Genomic DNA, 19,929 nt, shown 5'->3' on the forward strand with positions numbered 1-19,929 from the left:
ATGGACACAACCACAACACCAAACTGGTCAACGTGAAATCGGAAAAGCCACTTGCCTCTTGCCAAAGGGTGCTAAGGGTGTTTCCAAGCTACAATGGGTTCAGATTGTCAGTACTTTCGCTGCCAGGGCTCAGTGCTATGGAAACGTGAACATTATCATTTGGAGAGCCACAAAGCAAGCGAAAGACCTTGCAAAAACCACAACTCCCATAGAACAGTGCTTCTCAACCTTCCTAATGTTGCGATCCCTTAATCCAGTTCCTCATGTTGTGGTGACCCCAAACCATAACATTACACTAGAGTCTCGCTCATCCGACATAAATGGGCCGGCAGAATGTTGGATAAGCGAATATGTTGGATAATAAGGAGAGATTAAGGAGAAGCCACTTGCCTCTTGCAAAGGGTGCTAAGGGTGTTTCCATACTACAATGGGTTCAGATTGTCAGTACTTTCGCTGCCACGGCTCAGTGCTATGGAAACGTGAACATTATCATTTGGAGAGCCACAAAGCAAGCGAAAGCAAAGCAAGACCTTGCAAAAACCACAACTCCCATAGAACAGTGCTTCTCAACCTTCCTAATGCTGCTACCCTGTTTCCCCGAAAATAAGACATCCCTGAAAAATAAGACCTAGTAGAAGTTTTGCTCAATTGCTAAATATAAGGCCTCCCCCGAAAGTAAGACCTAGCAAAGTTTTTGTTTGGAAGCATGCCCGGCACCCGCCAAACAAAAGACCATAGCATGCAGGATTGGTAAATGTACATAATTATTATTATTATTATTATTTTATTTTTATACCCCACCTCCATCTCCCCAGAGGGACTCGGCGCAGCTTACATACCAGTTGTATATGGAAATAATGGTAGTAACAAGAAATTTGTTACAGTTTGTCTGGTTTAGTTATGTTGGTTTGTGATGACAACTACTGTACAGTATAGAATCAATGTTCTTTTTTTTTTTTTGTTCAACAATGAATATGAATTCTTCTTCATGGAAAAATACGACATCCCCTGAAAATAAGACCTAGAGCATCTTTGGGAGTAAAAAATAATATAAGACACTGTCTTATTTTCGGGGAAACACGGTAGGATTTATAGTTCACCTATGCTCAAAGAGCATTCTGAACTCCACCGACGAGAGAATTGAACCAAACTGGACCAAACTTGGCACAAATACTCAGTATGCCGAAATTTGAACACTGGTGGAGTTTGACATTTGGGAGTTGTAGCTGCTGGGATTTATAGTTCACCTAAATCAAAGAGCACTCTGAACTCCACTGACGATGGAATTGAGCCAAACTTGGCACACAGAATGACCATGACCAAAATAAAACACTGGAAGGGTTTGGTGGGCATTGACCAGGGGTCCCCAAACTAAGGCCCGGGGGCCAGATGCGGCCCATCGAAGCAATTTATCCGGCCCCCACGGCACAAGGGCAGAAGGGGGTTGGGCTAAATGACCCAAGGGCCCTCTTCTTTTACAACCCTTATTATTATTATTATTATTATTATTATTATTATTATTATTATTATTATTATTATTATTATATTGTATGACACAGCAAACAAGATAGACATGCTGGATTCATATCACAAAATCACAAGTCGAACACTTCCCAAGTGTCTAGGACTGTGTGATGTATTTTCGGATGATGTGTGCAGATCCCAGCAGGGTGGCCTTTTTGCAGTTGGCAGATCGTAATTTATTATTATTATTATTATTATTATTATTATTATTATCAACACAACGACGTTGTATGGCACAGCAAACAAGATAGATATGCTGGATTTCATTTCGCAAAACCACAAGTCGAACACTTCCCAAGTGTCTAGGACTGTGTGATGTATTTTCTGATGATGTGTGCAGATCCCAGTCGGGTGGCCTTTTGCAGTTGGCAGATGGTGATTTTGTCAATGTCTATTGTTTCCAAATGCCGGCTGAGATCTTTTGGCACGGCACCCAGTGTGCCCATCACCACCGGGACCACCTGCACTGGTTTCTGCCAGAGTCTTTGAAGTTCAATCTTGAGGTCCTGATAGCGGCTGAGTTTTTCCTGTTGTTTTTCATCAATGCGACTGTCACCTGGGATGGCGACATCAATGATCCAAACCTTGTTCTTTTCCACAACTGTGATGTCTGGTGTGTTGTGTTCCAGAACTTTGTCAGTCTGGATTCGGAAGTCCCACAGTATTATTATTATTATTATTATTATTATTATTATTATTATTATTATTATTACATTGAGGCTGGGTGGCCATCTGTCAGGGGTGCTTTGCTTGTGCTTTTGGTGCACAGAGGCAGAAGGGGATTGGACTCAATGGCCCAAGGGGTCTCTTCCAACCCTCTTTATTATTATTATTATTATTATTATTATTATTATTATTATTAACATTGAGACTGGGAGGCCATCTGTCGGGGTGCTTATTATATATTATATATTATATTTTACGTGTAATATTACTACTAATATTACAATATATTGATACAGTACAATATAGTAATTTATTACCAGTATTGTACTATGCTAATATAATAATATTGTATGTAAATTTAATTTGTAAGCCGCTCTGAGTCTAAGCCGCTTTGGGGTGAGAAGGGCGGCATATAAATGTAGCAAATAAATAAATAAAGGCACAAGCAAAGCACTCCTGACAGATGGACACCCAGATTCAATAATCATATTCATAATGAGGGTTGGAAGAGACCCCTTGGGCCTTGTGCACCAACTTATTTTGGGGTCAATGTTCTTATTGGGAGCCAAAGTTCAGCTCCATACAAAGCACCCACTGAAGTTGGGACTAAAACCCAGGACGGATGCATGGCTGCATTAGAGTGATTGACGTTGGACACCACTTGAATGCTATGGCAACATTGGAGCTTCTTTTGCCCAAGAATCCAACTACAACTCCCATCACACCATAGCATTGATCTGCGCTTGTTTAAGGGGTGTTAAAATGTATTAAACCTACAGTGTAGATGCACCTGGGGAAGCCCGGAGCGGCCAAAAGTTAACATTGTGAGTGCATTGTGAGGTTGGAAATTTCCTCCATTTACAAAAAAATAAAATAAAAATCTAGCTCCAGATCCTGTTGTTAATGAATCTCAGATTCCGGTGTCAGATGCTCCGATGATGCCGAGTGCAACCATTGAAAAGAAAGGCTGAATTTCCCCACCGAAATCATGATGTGTGTTTAGAAGAGGAATTAAACTGCTGGAAAAAATTACAGGGAGCCGATATCTGGGAGCAATCCTGGAGCTGACAGATCTCAGAGGCACAATCGAAGGGGATGTTTATTTACGAGACAAACGTCATAATTCTTCAAGAGGGAGGGAAACCGCAAGCAAACCTCTGCATCATCCTCTCCTTCTTCTTCTTCCCACTCACAGAAGAGAATTATTCACTGCCTTCGAAAGTCTCCAAATCCTGAAGCTCCGGGTGCATCTCCGCCTGGTCTATCTATATATATAAAAGGGTAACGAAATTTCGGCCCAGGACAAAACAACAAAACTACACATCCCAGAAACACTAAACTTGGCAGCACAACCCCTCATCCATGCCTCTGCGTTCATACAACAAAAAGAAAAGAAAAATAAAGTCCTAATTGGAAGGAGAGGAATAATCGTTTTTATCCAATTGCTGCCAGTTAGAAGGCTAAGCTCCGCCCACTTGGTCTCCTAGCAACCCACTCAGCCCAGGGGATAGGCAGAGTTAGGCCTCACTTAGGCCTCTTCCACACTGCCTATAAAATACAGATTATCTGATTTGAACTGGATTATATGGCAGTGTAGACTCAAGGCCCTTCCACACAGCTATATAATCCATTTATAATGGACTTAATGTCCGGGGAAAACCTTTACCCTTTACCTTAACTACCACCAATTCCTCAATACTTTATTTCCCTTTATTTGTGTTGCCAAGTTTAGTGTTTCTTGGGATGTGTAGTTTTGTTGTTTTGTCCTAGGCCGAATTTTTTTTATCCTTTTATATATATAACTAGCTGTGCCCAGCCACGCGTTGCTGTGGCAAAGTGGTGGTGGTATTGGTTAAAAATTGTTGTGTGATTTTTATTTGACGTTATTTGTAATTTTTTATAAATTTTATTGTAAGTTATCTCTTTATTATATTTTATTATTTTCTTGTATTATTTTTAGTTATTTTCTGTTATAGTATTTTATTGTATTAATTTTTTAGTGTTTTTTAATTATTTTTACTGGGTTGCTAGGAGACCAAGTTGGAGGAGCTTAGCCTTCTAACTGGCAGCAATTGGATAAAAGAAATTACTCCTCTCTCTCTAATTAGGACTTTATTTTTCTTTTCATTTTGTTGTATCAACCTAGAGGCGTGGATGATGGGTTGTGTTGTCAAATTTCGAGGTTGGGGGGCCTGTAGTTTTGTTGTTTTGTGGGTCGCCGTGATGCCATCACTCTTTTATATATATAGATGATTCTTCTTGATTCTTTATTATGGATAGTAAAGAAACAAGAACAATCATTATATATAAGAAGAGGACTCTGTATATCTGAAACAATTAAAGAACTAAAGAACATTTACTGTTTCTGAGAAGAGGAGTAAATTCATCCTTCAAGAGAAAAATATTGTTTTCACTGTGAATGTCACAGTCCTTTGTTTGATTGTTTAGCAACGCCTTTTGTATCTGTTTTCGTATTGTTGTATTGAACTAAATTTAGGTTTAACGATTTCTGTATTATTGTAATAGTGGATACTTGTCTTTGTAGTTCCAGGGAACCCATTTTCTTTTTTGGTATTTTTAAAACTATAGCTTCCACTGCTCCGTGGTATAGAACTATGGGAGTTATAGTTTTCCATGGTCTTTAGAATTCTCTGCCTAAGGGCATCACCAAACTATAGATCCCAAGGTTCCGTCATATTGAGCCGTGGCGGTTAAAGTGGTGTCAAAGTGCATTAATTATACAGTGTAGCTGCACTCAGAGCCTGATTGCGGTTAACGAATGGGAAAATGCCATATAGTTTAATTCTGGGAAGAGACGGTTGTGGGTTGAGAAACGCGACACAAGCCCGCCCTCTGCTGGCTCAGGAATTTGCAAGTCCAATTTATTAATTTATACATTTGGTAACTTTTTTCTCCATAGGTCAGATAGCAAAGGCCTCTGAGTAACAATTATTATTTTCCCCAAAACTTTAGGGAATTCTTTATGGTGATTCTACAACAGAAGGACACCTTGGAAGGAGAAGCATGTTGATACTTCCATGGCTTTCGCTGGCTCTTTCATTAGGTTTTCTGTAGGAAAATTCCATCTTTTTTGGCCCTAAGATGTGCTTTGAACCGCCTCGGAGCAAATGAATGGTGAGTGATCCTAGTTGGAGCAGCCACCAACTTTCTAAGCACACGCTTCTTTGGAAATATTGCCTTCAACTTCAGTTTCCTAGGAGTATTATGTCCAGGATTAGATCCCATTGTTCTTAGCAAAGACCTCTTGGCAACATGATTGTCCAAATCCATGATTTGCTTCAGGTCATTCCTCAACATCTTATTTGGTTTCACTGCAAATCGGGTCTCGGCAGTTTGGTCGAATGACTCAGCAGAGAAGTTTTGAACCCTCCTTCCTTCCGTCAAAGGAAACTCCTTGAGATCATGAGCCTCTTGGCTTTGGGTGATGTCCACCATAGAAAATTCTGACCTAGTATAATCAGCTGGGCCAAGAGTTTGGGAATAGATATCTGAAATTCCTGGAGATGCATCAACTTTAGAAGTTGACCCTGAGACTTCTGAGCTCTCCTTGAAAGGAACTGTAGTCTCCATCGTTTCAGCACCAAGGTTGTTCTCGGCATGAAGAAAATATTTAGCTTCTGGGTGAGAAGACATAGAAGCACCAAGATGACTATAGGTACCAGAAGAGCTGGGCATGGACCTTGTTTCTCCATGGATCGTTGAGGGTTCTTCTTCATCTCCAACAGAACTGGGATACGTCAATGGAGATGGGGGTCTATTCCCTATGTTGGTGGCTCCTGCTATAGTTGTATCTTCAGAAATAGACACTCCACTTTTCTGTACATGATCCTTCCCTTTCTCTTCCCTGAGACCCTTTGTGATTTTTGGTCCAGAAGTTGACCAACTTTGATGGAGCTGTGGAGATGTCTCCACTGCTATGTGTTCTTCATGAGACCCTTCTCTGGAAGCTTCAGCAGAAGACATCATGTCGGATGCAGTTAATGTTGCTCTGCTAGCAATAGAGACAGGAGGCAATGCTGGAGTTGCTTCCAGAGATCGTGGAGATGGTTTTTCGGTGTCCGTTGCTGTTCTCCATGAAATAGAAGAAATTTGAGGTCTTTTGCGAGTCACAGAAACCATCACAATGCCCAACGCAAGAGCTTTCCCTGCAGACGACAGGTTTTCCTTTGTGGGGTGGCTTCCTATGGATGTCTCACCAAAGTTCTTGGGCTTGGGAGGCTTCACCGATGTGCCCAGAAGTTGAGTTTCCTCCACAATAGAGACAGGAGGCAATGCTGTGGTTGCCACTCCTAGGGTAGGAGACCATGCATCACTCTGCCCATTTCTGGCTTCCTGAGCAAAGGTGGAAACCCCGTTCATCTTGTGGAGAACCATCTCTTCTGTTGCATTCACTGGTTCAGCAGAGATCATTTCATGGGGATGAGAGGCAACCTGGCCAGAAGTTGACCAAAGAGCCATCCCACTTTGATGGAGCTGTGGAGATGTCTCCACTGCTATGTGTTCTTCACGAGACCCTTGTCTGGAAGCTTCAGCAGAAGACATCATGTTGGATGCAGTTAATATTGCTCTGCTAGCAATAGAGACAGGAGGCAATGCTGGAGTTCTCACTCCTAGGGTAGGAGACCATGCCCCACTTTGCCCATTTCTGGCTTCCTGAGCAAAGGTGCCAACCCACTTCAACTTGTGGAGAACCGTCTCTTCTGTTGCCTTCACCGGTTCAGCAGAGATCATTTCATGGTGATGTGAGGCAACCTGGCCAGAAGTTGACCAAGGAGCCATCCCATTTTGATGGAGCTGTGGAGATGTGTCCACTGCTATGCGTTCTTCATGAGACCCTTGCCTGGAAGCTTCAGCAGAAGACATCATGTCAGATGCAGTTAATGTTGCTCTGCTATCATCGGCCTCCTCTGTTGCCATTTCTCTCCATCTCTTGATACCAACTGATGCCATTGTCAAGCTCTTCCAGGTCTCTAAATGGGTGGCATTGGGTAAGCGAGTCACAAAAACCATCTCAGTGCTTGGCACAAGGACTTTCCCTTCAGACGACAGACTTTCCTTTGTGGGATGGCTTCCTATGGATGTCTCACCAAAGTTCTTTGGTTTGGGAGGCTCCACCGATGTGCTCAGAAGTTGAGTTTCCTCTGCAATAGAGATAGAAGACAATGCTGGAGTTGCCACTCCTAGTGTCAGAGACCATGTACCACTCTGCCCATTTCTGGCTTCCTGAGCAAAGGTGCCAACCCAGTTCATTTTGTGGAGAACCATCTCTTCTGTTGCCTTCACAAGTTCAGCAGAGATCATTTCATGGGGATGAGAGGCAACCTGGCTTTTGGTAGCTTCTTCCAGAGATTGTGGAGATGGTCCTTCAGTGTCCGTGGCTGTTCTCCATGAAATAGAAGAACTTTGGGGTCTTTTGCTATGAACCAAGATGGAAGAGACACGGGGAACATGGACATTCATTGTTGGAGGCATCTTCTGGAGAGTCCCTTTATGGGGCACTGTAGAAGAAGTTTCCTCTTTACCAAAGTCTACGTAGTTTCCTGTTCCATTTCCATCTATGTTAGATTGACTCACCCAACTGAGAGGGGTGCTTATTCCTCCCGTTGATGGAGACCTTCCTTTCAAGGTGGAACCACGTTCCTTGGTCTCCAACCCTGGATGTTCTCCGCCAGTCACTCCCAATTTGTGTCCCATATCTGGAGACACCCTTCTTGTGCTTGGTTTGGTTGGAGAGAGAGCTCCAAACACTTTCGCCCCACAAAGTAGTTTCAAAGCTACTGTATTTGGATTCCTGGTTTGTACCTGAGCTTTCCCTCCTCCAGGAATGGCCGTTTCTATGGAAAGTGGCTGCCTTTGAGTTCCTACTGGCTGTTTTCCAGGTTGGATGGGCATTTGGCTGCTAAAAGGTTCCAAAGAAAAGAGTCTCCACAGAGTTGCCCTTCCATGGGTCTTGGTTTCCACAGGAGATCCAGTCCCAAGTTCTCCTCCAACCTTTTGCCCCATTGTCTGCCTTTCTGTTGACATAATAGAAGCTGTTTGAAAGTCAGGTTCCCACTTTTCTTGCACAGCCATCGATGATGCCTGTTCCATCGCAAGGACACTGGATGCATATCCTTTGGTAGGACCTTGTTGTGACCACAAAGCTCTGGTTCTGTGTCCAACTGTTCCTGGTAGATCAGGCATCTCTGCAGGACCCGTAGCCCAAGGGTTTTCCATCGCCAATGATCCCATTTCCCATACATCTATCTGGGTGGGAGTATGTTCCTCAGACCCAATCCCAGTGAAGGATTCTGGAGATGTCTTTCTGGAAAACATCTCCCATTTCTTCTGCTCCTTTCGCCTCTGATGAGCAGGTGGATATGAAAACGGTTCACGTTCTCTAGGCTGGCTTTTGGAGACAGTTCGCTCTTTTGGCTGCTTTGTGACTCCAGACCAAGACCTGGATGGGCTTCCAGAACCTGTCCAACCCAGGTGAGCATTTGGAACTTCTACGCTTCCAGGAAGCAGGTCCTCCTGACTAGGGAATGCATCATGTTCCAATTTGTTTTCCCCATAATCTTTTCCATTCGGGTTGGACGGCACATGCATTGTGGTGCTGTGCTCCTTGTTCTGAAGGCCTTCTACTTCCTTCCCCACATTTCCAGGAACGGTGTCAGAACTTCCTGGGCTTCCTGCTTCAGGGCCCATGGTTTCTTCCTCCCCAAATCTCAAAACACTGGAGGTTGAGTTCTTCGGAGAAAGCAGCCTGTACGAAGCAGTTGCTGCTTTGGTCTTCAGTAGTGGAGGACTTCTCTCACTTCCAGAGATGCTGATGGTCTGATAGAACGTTTCATTGGGTTGGTTGATCACCACAGAGAAACCGTAGATCTCGGTTGGTCTTGGAGAACCTTCTTCTTCCAGAGTTGGCCTTTGCTCTTCAGGTAGGTAGATCTCCTTGTCACTCGGAGAGCTCCTTCTCAGCTCCTTGGGGTTGGTCTTCGGTGGTGGAGGACTTCTCTCACTTCCAGAAATGCTGATGGTCTGATAGAACACGTCATTGGGTTGGTTGATCGCCACAGAGAAACCGTAGATCTCGGTTGGTCTTGGAGAACCTTCTTCTTCCAGAGTTGGTCTTTGCTCTTCAGGTAGGTAGATCTCCTTGTCACTTGGAGAGCTCCTTCTCAGCTCCTTGGGGTTGGTCTTCGGTGGTGGAGGACTTCTCTCACTTGCAGAGATGCTGGTGGTCTGATAGAACGCTTCATTGGGTTGGTTGATCACCACAGAGAAACCGTAGATCTCGGTCGGTCTTGGAGAACCTTCTTCTTCCAGAGCTGGTCTTTGCTCTTCAGGTAGGTAGATCTCCTTGTCACTTGGAGAGCTCCTTCTCAGCTCCTTGGTGCTACTGGTGGGGTTTTGCAAAGAGGTCTTCTGGGAAGTGCTGACTACATTTGGAGCCTCCATTTCCTTAGATAGGTTTTTGCATGGTGTCTCTGCTGTAGGTCCTAAGAATCCCCTGCCTTCTTCTGCTTGGCTAGAAGTCTCTGAGGACTCCATGCGTTCCTTTGGCTCTTCTGCTCCAGATGGCCAACCTGTCCGTGTCTGGGCTTCTGGAGATGTTATACCTTCATCAACAGTCCTGCTTGAAGACATGGTAACCCCATCAGAAGCCTTAATACAATGGTTCCAGGCTGTTGAGGTCTCAACTTGGCTTTCATTGGCACAAGGTTGAGTCTCCCTTGGAACGAAATCCATCATTTTCTTCTTGAAAGCTCTCCATGTGGAGGTTTCTGGAAGAAAAAGTGAGAACGGATTAGAATGTTGGAGTGTGTGCCATGTCCCTCTTCTTAAGGCCAAAAAATTCTGGGGTCTTTATCCAAGCAAACACTAGAAGCAAGGAGATCATTCAATAGGTTTATTTGGCCAAACCACCCTGCCAGGTGAAGCATGGTAAAAATGTCACACCAAAACTGAGACACAGCTTAGTTTTACAGTCAATACCTTGAGCATGTGTGCAGGATATTTTATCTGATTCATATCTTATTTCTATCTCAGTCTTCTGGCCTGGCTCTTATCAGTATTTCTGTGCTTGCTTTTCTTCAGCAGCCCGATTCCCCCTCCTGCATTTCCCCTCTTGTGCCTGCTTGTTACTAAGCAATTCCTCATTGAACATTCCTCTTGTCTCTACTTTGGCTGGTAAATTTCCACTCCAAGCCTCCTTCTTGTCCTGGTTGGTATTTGTCCACCTCAAGGCCCTTCCCTTCAAGAAGACCTTCCCAAACATGGATCATAGCCACATAAGCTCATGTCAGAGTCAATTGATTTCATGTTGTGCATCAGATGGAACATACATGGATATACCCAGCGCTTCACAGGTGGAAACCCACTGAACTGCCAGAAGAAGTCCACCAATGGATTCTCCTTGATATCTGGGCTGGGCTTTAGCCCAGCTGGTAAATCACCAGCAGTAGTAAGATCTTCCAACCGAAAGGGGGTCAGTTCGAAGCCCGGTTGGGGTGAGCACTTGACCGTCAAGCCCAGCTCATTGCTTACTAAGCAGTTCAAAAACAGCTTAGAGCTGTAAGTAGAGAAATTAGGTACCGCTAATTAGCAGGGGAGGTATTTTACGACGCCATAAAGAACAAGACCAGAAGTATGATGACTGGGAGGAATGTGGAAGGAGGAAGTCCTCATGACTCTTCATCGTAGAGAATGGAGCAACAGTAGCCCTCGTTACTGAATCCAAACTCAACCTCCAAGGCAGGGGTCCTCAAACTTTTAAAGCAGAGGGCCGGTCCACAATACTTCAGGCTGCTGAAGGGCCGAATTATCATTTGACTAAAATTACGAACAAATTCCTATGCACACTGCATATGTGTTATTTGTAGTGCATACAACAATAACAATGAAAGAACAATACAATATTTAAAAATGAAAGCAATTTAAACCAACCTAAACCTATCAGGATTTCAATGGAAAGTGTGGGCCTGCTACTGGCCAATGAGATAGTCAAGTGAATTAGGATTGTTGTTGTGTGCCTTCAAGTCATTTCAGACTCTGGGCGAGCCTAAGTCTAAAATTATTTATTTATTTATTTACTGCCTTTATTTGCTACATTTATATCCCACCCTTCTGACCCCGAAGGGGTCAGCATAGCACAATATATAGCATAGCACAATATTAGCATTATATATTACTATATTGAACTATACCACTATACTGTAATATTACTGTATATGTAATATATAACATATTAATATTATTATGTGGTATTATTATTAGTATTATATTGTATAACATTATAATATTTTTATCAATATTATATGTATATACAATATATTATATTATTAAAACTGATATAAAAATCTATATATATAAAAGAGTGATGGGATCCTGGCGACCGCCAAAACAACAAAATTAAACACCCCACAACCTCGAAAATTGACAACAAAACCCATCATCGACGCCTCTAGGTTGATACAACAAAAAGAAAAGAAAATTAAAGTTCTAATTAGAGGGAGAGGAATAATTGTTTTTTATCCAATTGCTGACAGTTAGAAGGCTAAGCTCCTCCCACTTGGTCTCCTAGCAACCTACTCACCCAGGGGACAGGCAGAGTTAGGCCTCACTTAGGCCTCTTCCACACTGCCTAGAAAATACAAATTATCAGATTTTAACTGGATTATATGGCAGTGTAGACTCAAGGCCCTTCCACACAGCTATATAACCCATTTATAATCTTATATTATCTTGCTTTAACTGGATTATCTGGACTCCACACCTTTACCATTTACCTTAACTACCACCAATTCCTCAATACTTTATTTCCCATAACACCAGACTTCGCCACAGCAACGCGTGGCCGGGCACAGCTAGTATATTATAAAACTAAGGGCGGGGGCCAGGTAAATGACCCTGGAGGGCCGCATCCGGTCCCCGGGCCTTAGTTTGGGGACCCCTGCTCCAAGGCATCGAAACTGGACTTCAACACAACATTTCTGTCTGTTCTGTTCTGTCTTGTCTATCCAAATGGCATTGAATGTTTGCCATGTATTTGTACTGTGATCCGCCCTTGGGGAGATAGGGTGGAATATAAATAAAGTGCTATTTATTATTATTATTATTATTATTATTATTATTATTATTATTATATTTAGATCTCTCTCATTCCAGCCATGAAACCTGTTGAGTGAACAACTCTGACCAGAAAACTCTGCGATGGGTTCACTTTAGGATTGTCATTTGTTGGAAACGGCTTAAGAGCCCACAGCAAAGCATGGCTTTCCAAAAGACACTGCAAATGTCTTCTCTGCATACGTTCTTCACGTATCTTCACCTCTGAAGATATCAATCTTTTTGTGTGGATTTTAAAGTGAGTTGAACCTCGCTCTAAACCACTCTATGGCTATCCACTAGTGTTGTGCACGGTATTTGTTTCATTCGTATATTCGTTTCGTACTGTCCGTTTGGGTGCATGAAATTAAATATGCCGTTTTTGGATGAAACAAAAGGCGACACGAAAGGGAAAGCTGCACAAAGACCCATTCGGATAGATAGTTTTCGGAAGCAGAGATGAAAACTAAAACAAGCCGAAACAAATGAAACAAAACAAAACAGATCACGATTCCATACAAATGCACATCACTACGATCCACTCCGAATCTCCTCCTCCTAAACCGTTTGCGTTTCAGAAACAACGCCACGGCCAGTTCCTTACCTGCTTGAGCCGCGGCCTGAGAACACCTGTAGAGCTTGTTGACCCTGGCGATGTCCGATCTGCTGAGGTTCCACCTTTGGCCGAGGAAGACGTCGTCATGCCTGGAGAGAGGGATGATGGTGGGGAGGCCGGTCATGCTGAAGGCGGTCCTGAAAGGGATAGAAACACAATCTGTGTTGTAGCCCAGACCGCACCTGGGCTGTCAGGTGAGTCTGAGGTTGGCAATATATAATAATATCTAAACATCTGTCTATTCTAAACAATATCTGAAAAATGTGCACCACGATAAAGGTTCAAACCATAGAAGACAACATGTATATTAGAGCATCATATACATAATACGCTTACCAGATGAAGGGTTAACTGAAACTGGAGTAAACCTGGGAACCAGTAGTAAACGGCTTATGTAAACAGTTTGTAAACAGCTTACTTCGGCTCACAGCCAACTACTCTAAAATAACATCTATTTGACCATTTATTGTCAACAAACTGAAGCTACAGCCTACTGACTGCATTTACATCCTGAGGAGTCCTACAGAACTGCTCCAAGACTACAGAGACTTTGATTTGTTTTGACTCCAAGCCAAGTTTGAGCCAATTGATTTGCACACTGATATATTGAGTTTTACAGCATATTACATGCATTTGGAGAGACTGGATGTACACATACTGTGTCGCTAACAAACTTGAGTTGGAATCTTGTTGATATATGTCTGATATATGTTTTATACTGAAAACTGCTCTGTGTAGCATTTAAATCTGGATGATTGCAGTCTCTAAATCTTTGTAAGTTATGACTGTATGCCACTACATAGCTGACAGAATTTGGTTATCAGTTGTATTATTAGTTGTATTATTGTTAACATTATTATGTATATGATGCTCTAATATACATGTTGTATTCTATGGTTTGAACCTTTATCGTGGTGCACATTTTTCAGATAGAGTCTGAGGTTGGGCCTGTCCAGCCTGGGCTGGGGTCTAGGATTCCCATGCAGCCAGGTGAAGCTGCTGTTCTTGGACAGCCAGAGTTAGAGTTAGATGTGCCTGGGGATTCTGGGCACAGGCATACAATGGTTTCAAGCAGGCAGCTTGAACCACATTCCTTGGGCTCGGGCTGTGGCGCAGGCTGGAGAGCAGCTGCAATGAATCACTGCAATGAATCACTCTGACCAGGAGGTCATGAGTTCGAGGCCCGGCTCGGAGCCTATGTTTGTCTTGTCTTTGTTCTATGTTAAAAGGCATTGAATGTTTGCCTATATGTGTAATGTGATCCGCCTTGAGTCCCCTTCGGGGTGAGAAAGAAGGGCGGAATATAAATGGTGTAAATAAATAAATAAATAACTTGGGAGAGTCAAGGTCGAGTTATCCCTTGGCAGATGGGCATTCCAGTCTTGATAAAGAGTGATGAGGTTGACAGAAAGAAAGCAATATGTCAAGAGCGGCAAGAAAGGGAGGTTGTGAGAAGAAGCAGGTGGTTGCTAATGAAAAAGGGTTTTGAGCAAACTTCCCACGGAAAGAGGCCTTGATTTTGGCTTTAAGAGGAACCGCTTCTGGGAGAGATTTCAGAGGTGGTAACTTTGCTCCTGTGTCATGGACTCTTGGTTCCTGCTTCATGGAACCTTGTTTGGACATTCATGCCAAGTTCCTGTGGCCTTGCCTCTTCGGTTTGGTCCAGTTCTTGTTTTGCTCCTGGGGATTTTGGATTATCAAGTTCTTGTCCCTGAAAGCTTTGCAGCTCACTTTGTTCCCTCTTGACCAAATTAGGTTGGTGGCTTGAATCCGGGGAAGTGGGGTGAGCTCCCGCTGTTAGCCCCAGCTTCTGCCAACCTAGCAGTTCGAAAACATGACCTTGGAGGTGTCTATGGACAATGCCGGCTCTTCGGCTTAGAAATAGAGATGAGCACCAAGCCCTAGAATCGGACTCGACTAGACTTCACGTCAGGAGAAACCTTTACCTTTACTTAGGTTGGCAGAATCCCTTTGTGTGGCTGGCTTACCTGCCGTAGTGCATCACAGAGGAATAGTCGTAGTCCCCCAGCATGTTGGTATTCCACGACTTCAAGAAGTTCGTCTCAAAACCTGAAAATAAGCAGCTGGAAAGGTTAAGGTTTGCCCATTTGGATTGCAGAGGCAAGCTCAGCGACGCTAAAGGTATAGCAGAGCCGGGATTTGCAAAGCGGAAGCCCCGGGAATGGTTAATTTACAGGAACACCGCTTTTTGGATTTTCCCACTTAACTTGAATTTAGATGAAATTCCTGCCAAAGAATCACAGTGTTGGGTGTTGAAAGCAGGCGGAAAGCGGGAGCCGTATTTACCGGTCAAGACGTCGTTCCAGGAGATGCGGATGTAGTTGTCGCGGTCAGCCCGGGAGTGTTCGTGCCAGAAGCCCAAGAGGTGCATGAGCTCGTGCAGAGCGACGCCTCTCCCTTTGCGCAGGCACACCGGGGCCAGGGACACCGCCTGCATCCCCCCGACCCGTCCCACGCTGGAGAAGCATCTGGACCGAAGGAGAAACTCATTACAAGCAGAAGAAAAACCTTCTCCGCCACCACAAGAGTGTTAGGGTTTAGAGTGTGTAGCGGAACCAGCAGTATCCAGTTAACACCATGTGCAAAGAGAACCACACCAGGCAGAGGAATTGAAAGAACACAGGAACTTTACTTGTTGAGTTGAAATATAAAACAGTTCAGCAATCGTACAATGTCCATGTAGTTGCATAAGATCAATAACTAATCAATCAGCATTCAATATATATCCAGCATAGCATATTCAAACTGCTACTTGACCGTAGCCAGAGAGCCTGCCTTTTTCTGTGCTCTCTCAGCAAGCTCAGATTTCCAACTGACCATCTCAGCCACCTGCCAGCAAACCGATACATTGTTTGAGGCGTGACCTGCCTCTGCAAAGAGCTGAGCTCCCTTTGCAGGCAACTTTGCAAGGATTTCTTTACACACACACACACATATATAGCAAATTGGCGCAATAAAGAGCCCATGGTCGCAGGTGGCTTCCCTGCCTGGAACATTTCCTGCCGTTCAACAGCCAACTCAGCTTTTAATATTAAAGAGGACGAGCTGTGCCCGGCCACGTGTTGCTGTGGCAAAGTGTGGTGGTATGGGAAATAAAGTATTGAGGAATTGGTGGTACAATAGAGTCTGTGATGTCTCATGGGCCATGTAGTCCCGTTCCCAGTACTATTGTGGCAGACGAAGAGGAAAACTTTGGTTTCCCACCATTTCAGCCAGAATTGGAGCCCTTGCACCTGCAAGATGTTTGCCCACAAGAAGTCAGCCAAACAAGCCTTGAGCAGAAATCTCCTCCATTTTCTCGCCGGGATTATTATAATCGAGATAGAGGCGCTCGGGAGGCGACTCGCCGGAGCGCCAGGATAGCTGCCAGACAAGTCCCACAGTATCTTTGCAATGGTGCTCATTTTCCAAGACTTTTGCAGGTTTGTGATCCCACCAGTTCTTTGCTGCTGGGAGGTGGGACTTGAGGCATAAGTTCCAATGAATCCTTTGGGCCACAGAGTTGTGCCTCTGTTTGTAGTCTGTCTGTGCAATTTTCTTACAGCAGCTGAGGATATGATCCATGGTTTCATCGGTTTCCTTGCACAGTCTGCATTTTGGGTCATCAGCTGATGACCCCCCCGCAGGTGCCACCTTGACGTGGTGGGGGGGGGGGGCTTACCTGCTCCAATGAGGACTGAGGGCTGTGCTGGCGGTAGTGTAACTCCCGGCAGGTCCAACCAAGCCAGAGAGGCCTCAGCTGAGGAGCAGAACCAAGAGCACCGAACCCATTAGCATTATGGAGAATCAAACCCAAACGAAGTCTATACTGGCTCGGTCGTCGCCCAGGATAAAAAGGACCGCGGTGGATGCTGCTGATTCTGGACATCCATCGACAAATGGGCTACGGAATCATCAAAACCCAAATGAACAGTCACAGAAGCGGCAGAAATACACAATGCCAGAAAACCGCACAATTATTATTATTATTATTATTATTATTATTATTATTATTTGGACATTAAAAAAAAATCCCTTTCCTTTCCCAGTTGGATCCATTTGCCCGTCCATTCACTAACCCAGAAAGTGGTGCGATGGAGATGAAGTCTCTCTGGTAGGAACGAGGCACAAATCTGACGCAGGTGAACCTCGCAAATTCCTCAAAGGCTTCCTCAATGATCTTCAGGCTGGATCGATCTGAAACCGGAGATAAGGAACAGATGTCAGAAAAAAAATCTAGGAATCACAGAATCCAAGAGTTGGGAGAGATCTGGTTGGTCATTCAGTCCAACCCTATTCGGCCAAGAAGCAGGAAATCGCATTCAAAGCACCCCCGACAGATGGCCATCCAGCCTCTGCTTCAAAGCCTCCAAAGAAGGAGCCTCCTCCACACTCTGCAGCAGAGAGTTCCACTGCTGAACAGCTCTCTCTCACAGTCAGGAAGTCCTTCCTTATGTTCAGGTGGAATCTCTTTAATGTGTTGTCGAAGGCTTTCATGGCCAGGATCACAGGGTTGTTGTATGTCTTTCGGGCTGTGTGGCCATGTTCCAGAAGCATTCTCTCCTGACGTTTACCTCACAACCTCTGAGGATGCCTGCCATAGATGTGGGCGAAACGTCAGGAGAGAATGCTTCTGGAACATGGCCACACAGCCCGAAAGACATACAACAACCCTGGAATCTCTTTACTTTCCTGTAGTTTGAAGCCATTGCTCCCTTCTCACTATTTATTTATTTACAATACAGTAGAGTCTCACTTATCCAACATAAACAGGCCAGCAGAACGTTGGATAAGCGAATGTGTTGGATAATAAGGAGGGCTTAAGGAAAAGTCTATTAAACATCAAATTAGTTTGATTTTACAAATTAAGCACCAAAACATCATGTTAGACAACAAATTTGGCAGGAAAAGTAGTTCAATATGCAGTAATGCTATGTAGTAATTACTGTATTTACGAATTTAGCGTATTTACGAATTTACGAATTTAGCACCAAAATATCATGAAATTTTGACTACGAAAATGTAGATATTTTGACTACAAAAAACATTGACTACAAAAATGCATTGGATAATCCAGAAGCTTGGATAAGCGAGTCTTGGAGATGTGAGACACTATTTTTTCTCCTTTTTTTATCTTCTTTTCTTCCTCTCCTTTTCCCCCTCCTTATTTTCTTTCTTCCTCTCCTTCTTTTCTTTTTCTCCTCATCTTTTTCCTTTTCGCCCTTCTTCTTTTCTTCTCCTTTTCTTTCTCTCTATTTCTTTTCTTCCTTCCTCTTTTCGTTTTTTCTTTCGCTTTTTTTTCTCATTCTTTTTTTCTCTCCTTTTCTTCCTTGTTATGCAACAAATTTGACAGAAAAAGTAGTTCAATACACAATAATGCTACGTAGTAATTACTGTATTTATGAATTTAGCACCAAAATATCACAATGTTTTGAAAACATTGACTACAAAAATGCGTTGGATAATCCTGAACGTTGGATAAGCGAGTGTTGGATAAGTGAGACTCTACTGTATTTATTCATTTACAGTATTTATATTCCGCTCTTTTTTCTCACTCAGGGCGGATCACAATATACATCTATATGGCAAACATTCAATGCCGTTAGACATATGACATACCATATATACTTGAGTATAAGCCGACCCAAATATAAGCCAAGGCACCTAATTTTACCACAAAAAAACTGGGAAAACATTGACTCCAGTATAAGCCGAGATACCAATAAAATTACATTAATCGAGGCATCCGTAGGTTAAATGTTTTTGAATCTTTACATCAAACTGTAATTTAAGATATGACTGTGCAACTCTGATTAAATCATGATTCTCATCTTCTTCAATGTAAATGTGCTTATGTATCCTTTTAATAATAATAGAGTGAAATAATAAATGTAATTGTAATAATAATAAATGCAGTAAAATAATAAATGTAATAGAGTAAAATAATAAATGTATTAATAATAATAAAAATGGAGTAAAATAAATGTAAAAGTAACAACAATGATTGAGTAAAATAATACATGTAATAATCATAATTAATAGTGTAAAATAATAAATGTAACAATACCAATAATAATAGAGAAAAATAATAAATATACCATATATACTTGAGTATAAGCCCACCAGGACCCTCACCCGAGTATGAGCCGAGGAGGTTTTTTTCAGTCCTAAAAAAAGAGTATATACAGTATATAGGCAGACACAGAGGCAATTTAATATTTTTCCAGCTTCCAGCTTCATGAGGTTATGCTCAATTCCGCCCACAAGGGGGAGCTGCCGCTTCACCGTCCACTTGTGACACTGATTCCTTGATGGTAGTACTTCCTCATTCCTTTCTGCATGCTGCTGGAACTATTTATGGTGTCGTAAATTAGTTAAATTAGCCTCCTCACATAAAGCAGTACCTAAATTTCCTACTCGACAGATGCAACGGTCTTTCGAGCTACTTAGGTCAACAGCGAGCTAGGCTATTCAATATGTTTTTGGATGAACTCGAAGCCCCCAAAATGCCCCCATTCCCTCCTTGTCTCTTGGACCCGAAGGCTTTCCACCTTTCGCTCCTTTTACCGTATCTGTAGGAAATCACATAAGGGATCTGGACAATTCCTCTCTTCTTCGGCCAACGCGGATCGGCAGAAGAAAACAGCCGGAAGGGGCTCTGGATGGAGGAGAGGAAGGAGAGAAGATAAAGAAAAGGAGGAGAAGAAAAGAAGGAGAGGAAGAAAGAAAATAAGGAGATAATAAATAATAAATGTAATAATACCAATAAAAATAGAGGAAAAATAATAAATGTAACAATACCAATAAAAATAGAGAAAAATAATAAATGTAATAATACCAATAAAAATAGAGAAAAATAATAAATGTAACAATACCAATAAAAATAGAGAAAAATAATAAATGTAACAATACCAATAAAAATAGAGAAAAATAATAAATGTAACAATACCAATAAAAATAGAGAAAAATAATAAATGTAACAATACCAATAAAAATAGAGAAAAATAATAAAT

General features: G+C 42.7%; 1 protein-coding gene across 1 annotated transcript in view; it reads right to left on the bottom strand.

The window, feature by feature from the left end:
- Positions 1–5,051: 5,051 nt before the first annotated feature.
- Positions 5,052–19,929, bottom strand: part of astl (astacin like metalloendopeptidase) — a 22,308-nt gene continuing 7,430 nt past the window's right edge. The window contains exons 4-9 of the mRNA XM_062961057.1: positions 19,484–19,574; positions 16,996–17,113; positions 15,224–15,405; positions 14,905–14,986; positions 12,905–13,053; positions 5,052–9,977 (exon numbers count right to left, since the gene is read on the bottom strand). Of these exons, the coding sequence (XP_062817127.1) occupies positions 5,251–9,977; positions 12,905–13,053; positions 14,905–14,986; positions 15,224–15,405; positions 16,996–17,113; positions 19,484–19,574 (5,349 nt within the window). The 3' untranslated portion in view covers positions 5,052–5,250. The remainder of the gene's footprint in view (positions 9,978–12,904; positions 13,054–14,904; positions 14,987–15,223; positions 15,406–16,995; positions 17,114–19,483; positions 19,575–19,929) is intronic.

Source organism: Anolis carolinensis, unplaced genomic scaffold, assembly GCF_035594765.1.
Source record: "Anolis carolinensis isolate JA03-04 unplaced genomic scaffold, rAnoCar3.1.pri scaffold_8, whole genome shotgun sequence".
Classification (NCBI taxonomy): domain Eukaryota; kingdom Metazoa; phylum Chordata; class Lepidosauria; order Squamata; family Dactyloidae; genus Anolis; species Anolis carolinensis.